General features: G+C 41.5%; 1 protein-coding gene across 2 annotated transcripts in view; it reads right to left on the reverse strand.

The window, feature by feature from the left end:
• The window catches only part of scn4aa (sodium channel, voltage-gated, type IV, alpha, a), a 32,524-nt gene that overhangs the window by 8,916 nt on the left and 15,786 nt on the right, over positions 1–7,822 (reverse strand). For both annotated transcript variants that reach the window (XM_037691222.1, XM_037691221.1), the window contains exons 12-15: positions 5,985–6,223; positions 5,722–5,895; positions 3,940–4,296; positions 741–1,214 (exon numbers count right to left, since the gene is read on the reverse strand). In XM_037691222.1, the coding sequence (XP_037547150.1) occupies positions 741–1,214; positions 3,940–4,296; positions 5,722–5,895; positions 5,985–6,223 (1,244 nt within the window). The remainder of the gene's footprint in view (positions 1–740; positions 1,215–3,939; positions 4,297–5,721; positions 5,896–5,984; positions 6,224–7,822) is intronic.

The raw sequence follows: 7,822 nt of genomic DNA on the forward strand, positions 1-7,822 counted from the left end.
TAGGTAGGTAGGTAAGTAGGTAGGTAGGTAGGTAGGTAGGCAAATAGATAGGTAGGTAGACAAATAGATAGGTAGGTAGGTAAGTAGTATAAGTAGGTAGGCACACAAATGGGTAGGTAGGTAGGTAGGTAGACAAATAGATAGGTAGGTAGACAAAATATAGGTAGGTAGGTAAGTAGTATAGGTAGGTAGGTACACAAATAAATAGGTAGGTAGGTAAGTAGTATCTGGTCTGTAATGTCTGTAATGTTGCTAGCTCCATTACAGACAGCTGGCTACATAGGCAGGCATGCAAATGACTAGGTAGCTACATAGTCTAATTCCCAAAATGTCCCCCGGGCGCTTTCAATAGCTGCCCACTGCACCACCTGGTGGTGGATGGGTTAAATGCAGAGACTAATTTCGCCATTGTATGGAAACATACAGTGCTGACATTGTGATGACATTATTATTATTATTATTATTAAAGAGGTAGACAGAAAGACAGCTAGTTTGCTACAAAGGAAGACAGACAGATAGCTGCATAGACCACTAGGTAGCTACATAGATTCAGACAGCTAGGTAGCTACAAAAACAGACAGACAGCTTGGAAGCTGCATAAGCTGACAGACCAATGATTAGGTAGCTCTAAAAGCTGACAGACAGAGAAACAGAGAGGTAGGTAGCTCTATAGGCAGGCAGACAGCTAGGTATCTACAATACCAGACAGACAGACAGATGCCATTGTCTTGTTTAATTACTTTAATTTGTTGGGTATCTTTCTCAAATGTCATCTCTGAGTTATTTGCATCCTCTTCGTCCTCCTCCTCATCGTCATCATCCTCACTCAGATTTTCAAAATCTGATTCTCCTTCAGCGATCGGCACATTCAGACAGATCTCTCCATCCACAATGAAACCAGAGGGTCGACCTTCAACTGGACAATCTAATATACCGTCTGCCACTTTAAAAGTGGGACATGTGTTCAGATGATTCATTTCGATTGCCTCTGTTTTAGAGTCAACATCGTCCACCGAACCCTCATCGGGCTCTTTGGACTTTCTGCCGAGGATCTGCTGGACTCTTTGAACGATAAACGTTTTCAACCAGTCGATGCCTCGTGTAATTCTCCCGATAGCAATCTGGAGATTGTTCATCTCTCCATCCTCGTCCCCTCCTGAGAGGTTGTCTCCACTGAAGGAGCTGAGAAGTAGGGCCAGGAAAAGGTTCAACACCTGAGTGGAAAGAGAGAGGAAGGTAAATGCATTAAATCTGATATTTCACACATATAAAAAGACCATGTTAAAACATATTTATTGGACTTTAATCGTTTTACTATAATACTCTGAAATGACCGACCAGTGAAAAAGGAGTGTGCCAAAAATATTAAATTAAACATAATTTTGGTCCAACTCAAACACATATGATGTCTGCAATTGTGGTTGCAGACAACTAACTTTAACTTCTTAACCTTTTTAGCCAATTACTCAGTTCTTGTTTGTGTTCACATCACCTTTTTATAGCTCCTGTACGTCAAGGAGGAGTTCTCTTCTCCTCAGCTGTGGCTTATTTCTCTAATGAAACATCTTGGTAGTATTTAAGGACAAAGGCTGCCAGAGGACGACACTGAGACATTGTTTACTTATGGTATTCAGTGAGGTCAGAGTTCCACGTTTAATTTAAGATAGGGAATTAATCTAGTTTTTCTTGTTCTCCTTGCAGATGAGAATCTGTTTCCTGTGTTCAGTTTGCGTCTTACCTTTGTCTTCCAGCCTGAGTTTGCCTTGGACCTTCAATCTATACCCAATCCTCTTTATATGGACATACAACTGGAAAGATCCCTCGCTTACCTCTTCATCCTGGTCCGACCTGCCATTCTCATACACCAACCTGTGAATCTCACCTACCTTACTCACCTTCCTGCAACCTGTAATCTTACCCTCCTCTCCAAGCCTGAACACCTTCAACAAGAGTAAGACTCCGTTTAATATACAAATCTTGCAGAAGATCCTCCGCTTTAAAGAAAGCCCTAAGCATCTACATTCTGCTTTCACAGGTACTTATCCATTTCCTCCCAAGTCAGCCACTGTCTCCATGCAAGGCAGAGTTGCCAGATTCAAGATTCAAGGTTTTGTATTGTCATTTGCATCACATGTGGTACATGAGGTGGAACGAAATTGTGTACACAGGGTCACAGTTACATCCAACAAAAGTATAAAACGTAAAAGAAAAACAGTAATAAGATCAAAGATATGAGTTAAGAAAAACGTTAACTAAAAATACACTAAGCACTAATAGCATAAAAACAATACGCCGAACAGCAGCACGAACATGAGTCTGTGTGAGCAGATGAGTACGAATGAACACAGCAACATGAAACGGATCAGCAGCAACATGATGTGGATTTTTTTCACAGTGATTATTCTGGTTAGATATTCATGAGTCTAACAGCCTCAGGGTAGAAGCTGTTCCTCAGTCTAGCGGTTCTACACTTAATGCTCCTTAACCTCCTTCCTGAGGGGAGCGGGGCAAAAAGTGTGTGTGCTGGGTGAGTGGGGTCCTTCATGATGCAGATAGGAACTGAACTATTGTACAGTCACTTTAACATTGTATTTTTACACACACTATCATATGGGCTGAGGGAGGTGTGCTGTTTTAGAGGAGGGAAGTCCTCCGATGAGCTGTATGTTGTGCGTGTGCACAGAAAAGGAGGGGGTCTAAAAAGGGTAATTATTGTTTATCTGGCAACATTGATGCCGAGCTTTGACGGGACTGAAATCAGCTGAAAAAACATTGAATGCAGCCACGAGTAGAGAGCACAGCGATTTCCCACCTCTGCTGGGGGTCTCCCCAAAACCTCCACTTTGAAACCTGGATTTTAAAAACCTTCCGTTTCAAAGGACACAAGCGTTGTTGTCGTGTAGCCGGCTCAACCGCAGCAGAAAAACTACGGTTTCAATTAAAATCCGCATTGTGTAAACAGGACCATAAAAAGGAAAACGCCAGCAAAATCTTTATAACTGCACCTGAACATGCTCGCTTCTAGTGCTGTAGTGCTAATAGGCTAAATGATTACCTCCATTCAACCTGCTATCAGATGACTTACTTTACACCCAGCATGGACCCTTTGCCACCTGCTCGCTCAGCTGTCTGTGTTTGTCCCCTCGGCAGTAGCATGCCTACTTGAGTAAGATCTTAGCACATAGTCAAGGTCAAACCCTGTTTAATGCTCGAGTCATTTGATCTAAACGAAACCACTCCTTCCTCCGATGCCTTTAAATATATTTGCCTTTATGTCAATGCACATCTATAAGTGAGATGATCATACAGTGGAGTAAGTCATCTTGGCACTGCATGGTTGACTCAATGTGCCAGTCAATACTTGATGATCAGCCATTTCCTTTTTATTTCTATGAATAACCTGAGAGGAAATAGTTTGGCTCTAGTGATTGAATATGATCCTGAGATTATGTTTGCGGCTGATTATCTTTGAGGCCTTTTCTCCTCTGGATTAAAAGGTTGCAGACAATGTTTTCGGCCTCCAGTTAACTTCTCAAAGTGTCACAAAGTGTGCTTTTTGCACAAATCTACCCAAATGTTGCATGTTTGCATCTGTGTTCACTGCATTGGTCAAGTTACTCTTTATCTCATACCTTCAAAATGTTTAAAAAATGTCCACATATGCTCTGGATTACCAATAGAGGAGCTGTGTATGTCTGTCTTTGGCAGACCTCAGCTGAAAGGGTAATAATAGACAGCTAAGGAATGCTGTACACCAAATCTTATAGCTTTATGATGTTTCATAAAACATTTTGTCAGCTTAACAGCTTCACATTAGAGACAGTTCAGATTTTAGATTCTGGACGTGCACTTTTAGCATAGCCACTCATCCTCCCCTCTATCTGCACGTTTCAGATTTAAAAGAAGCATCAGCAATAGACTAATAACTGTTGGACTCACCACTAGATTCCCAATGACCATGACCATCATGAAGACGATTAAACACATGGAAGGACCCGCCACCTCCATGCAGTCCCACATGGTCTCGATCCACTCACCGCACAGGATGCGGAAGACGATGAGGAACGAGTGGAAGAAGTCATTCATGTGCCACCGTGGCAGCTCGCAGTCTTCGGAGATCTTGCACACGCAGTCCTTGTAGCTCTTTCCAAAGAGCTGCATGCCCACGACAGCAAAAATGAAGACGATGATGGCCAGAACCAGAGTCAGGTTTCCTAACGCTCCCACTGAGTTACCGATGATCTTGATCAGCATGTTGAGCGTAGGCCAAGACTTTGCCAGTTTGAAGACGCGAAGCTAATTCCATCAGAAACAGGCGGGGGAAACAAACAAAACAAAAGGAAAACATTAAAGATGGTAATTGATTCTGCTCTTTAAAAGGAAAGTTTACTTGTTTGAAATAGGGTCATGTAAAATACGTATGAGTATTTTTCGCCCTATAAGTCACGTTTTTTTGTTGCATAATTTGCATGCGCTGCTAATTATAGGCCGATGTGACATATTTATGGATATTTTTCCCCATATTTATAAACCAATTTTTGACTGAGATATGATCGTTTTCATTCATTCTGACTGAAAAAATAGAACACTACCATTTTCAGCCACTAGATGGCACTTGAGTAGTAAGGCATGCCGTTGTATCATGTAATAGGTAAAAGTGGCTATTAATGGCACAGTCGGCTTGCCGTAGTCTGCCACTGTTGTTTGTCTGGAGCAACCGTCAAATCAGCTTCATTTCGCTGCGCCGCCCCGGCAAATTGCAGCTGATTTGACCGTCAAAGTGCATTTATTAAGTAAAAGTTCAACTGAGCCACACCTTTACTATAAGGTCGAGCAAACAAATAATTGTTTTAGGTGGTTATTTTGTTAAATTTCGAAGAAATGGACAGCGAGTCGTCCTCTGCGCGTTCATGTTTCCGTGTATTGGCTTTTGAAAATGCAGCTGATTTGACCGTCAAAAGTGCATTTATTAAGCAAACGTTAGACCGAGACACACCTTTACTATAATTTCGAGCAAACAAATAATTGTTTTTATGTGTTAATGTTGTTAAATTCTTGTTAAAGTCCTCCTGTGCACGCTCCCGCAGCCGCCATTTGGTAGCCCATCGATTTTTGGCACATCAGCCCACATTTCTGGGTTCGACTCACATTTCCGGGTGGTCAGCGGTGACGCATAATAGATGCGACGTATATGGCGAAGCGACATATTTATGGATTTTTCCACTTTATTAGACGTATTTGGACTGATGCGACTTTTAGGGTGGTGCGATGTGTACGGTGGAAAATACGGTAGTCAGTATCTTTCTTGTGATAGAGAGTAGTCAAAGAGATCTCAGTTCTGAAAAACAGTAAGAAATAGTCATGGGTACATCACTAACATAAATAAGGATGGACAAAGCAACTCCATTCACTTCCATTGTCCCAAACAGAAGCCAAAATGTCTGTTTTTTGGGTGCTGCCATGTTGCATTTTTGGAACCAGAGTCAGTCTGTACCATTGACAAATGTGAGTTGAGAATAATGTTTTAGATCAAAAGTAACTCTTGAAAGGGTCCTGTTTTGAGCAGCTGACAGTCTGACTCACACATGAGATATCCTCCCTGATTTAGATTCTCTTTGCTGCAGGTAAGATACTGACTGCTCCTATCAACTTTACACAACTCTGCCTAAAAGCCCAACTATAATTTTAGTGCATTCACACAAATGCAATCTTATATCTTACCAAACGGAAGGACCTAAGGACGGACAAACCCTGGACGTTGGCCAGCCCCAGCTCCACCAGACTGAGAGTGACGATGATGCTGTCAAAAATGTTCCAGCCAACTTGAAAGTAGTAATAAGGATCCATGGCTATAAGCTTGAAAACCATCTCAGCTGTGAAGATCCCGGTGAAAACCTAAAAAGGAAAAAAAAATCCCAAATAATATTTCAAGTGTTGAAAAAGTTTGTTTAAAATTAGATGGAAAAAAAATAAAAAATACTGACCAGGTTTCCAACGGAGAGCATGTTGTCAAACTCCGGGGTCATGGGGTAGTGCTCCATGGCCATGAAAAGGGTGTTGAGCACAATGCAGATGGTAATCGCCAGGTCAACGAAGGGGTCCATGACCACAAAGTGTACCCAATTTTTAAAGACAATCCAGGGTGCACAGCAGTCCCACTTCAAGAACATGTCTGCAAATTTGTACCAGCATGGCGGGCACGGCCTCTGAGCCTCCTCCAACTCTAAACAAACAAGAAAAGAAGAGGTGGGAAAAGGGAAACATTTAACACATCCAAACTATCGCTGCCACGAGCATAAAGCTTATCTTTACGTATTTGATTCAGCAGCTCGTGAATGAGTGGTATTTACTCAAGCCGTTGCTGCTCCACTTTGTATACTGGGATGAAAATAGCCACAGGGCTGAACACCATGAGGGCATGGCACTAAATGTTGACAGGGATCTCAGCTGCACACCGAATGATTGGCCTCACTGTGACAGCATCAAAACAATGCTACTGTCGTCTTTGGAATAATTACCTGCCAACTGGTTGCTAATCACAGCAATTACATGGTAAAGGGTTAGTTCAGACCATTTGAAGTGGGCATCTGTGGGAAGCTATTGTACGTGTTGCAGATGTAGCTCTTTAAACAACTTTGATTATAATTTAACTCGGACTGACAAGCTAACAGATTATTATTTATCAGAAATATCAAGTTATTCCTGGCTACTGGTGCTGCTGCTATTTGAACTTCCAAACAACAACACAAATCTGTATAAATAAGCTTTTAATGCAACATTGACATCAAGGTTTATAGAAAAGCCTGCTGATGGATCAAAAATGTTTTGATACTGTGCTTCTTTTAAGATGGAAGCAATTTACATTTGTCTTGGCCCTGCTTAGACTAGCTGCTAACCTTTTCCACCTGTCAAAGTTTAGAAAACTTTAGAAAGCCAAATAAATAATCTTTGGATGTTATGGTATTGGGCTGCAGATCAATGGAAATGAAGGGGAGACAGACTTCAAATTCCTCGGGCTTCACATTTCAGAGGAGCTGGGCTGGAACGCAGTGTTGCCAGATCTTGCGATAGAAATAAGCAACCAGCTCTATGAAAACAGGCCCACAAAAAGCGCAACTGGCAACCCTACACATTGTGTATAACGGAGGGCATTTTTCAACAGTATAAACATACATTTATTATGGCATTACACATAAACAACAGCAAAATTATGCTAAACACTTTGAATAACATACTTTATGCCTAAAATCTAATTTTTCCTACATATTTTTAAAAACAAAACATCCTGACATCTGCGTATGAGTAGAGCCACCTAGTTGTCGGCCACAGTATGAGCGTTTGTTTGGGTGTGCGCCTGTTGCCTCGCCAACTTGGACGAGAGTGATAAACAGGAAACGGTGGCGTGGAAAGGACAAACTACCTACTACCACTCGTCTTTTGCTTTATTGTGTGGAGCTGGGAGATAATCAACTAGTTTCACTCGGAGAGAAAGTCAAGCTCAAATAAGGAACATCACATTCAAAACAAGCCCAAAAAACTGCAACCCGTGACTCATAAGATTTGCAAGTGACTTTAGAAAAAAACAAGCCCAAAGTTGTCCTGATGCATGCTCAATAATCCAGGTAGAAAAATCTAAAAAAGTTAAATCTGGTCCTCTGGACATTCAAAAAAACAAAACAAAGCAAATCAATAAAAAAATGTAGAAACGTTTCGTCTCTCGTCCGAGAGACTTCTTCAGTCTGAGGTGCTGTTTTCAGCTCAGTCTCTTAAATAGCACCTTCTCAGAGTGGATCAACCAGTTTTGCTGCTGACAACCAAAACC

This window comes from Nematolebias whitei, chromosome 17, assembly GCF_014905685.2.
Source record: "Nematolebias whitei isolate Nwh7 chromosome 17, NemWhi1, whole genome shotgun sequence".
NCBI classification, from domain to species: domain Eukaryota; kingdom Metazoa; phylum Chordata; class Actinopteri; order Cyprinodontiformes; family Rivulidae; genus Nematolebias; species Nematolebias whitei.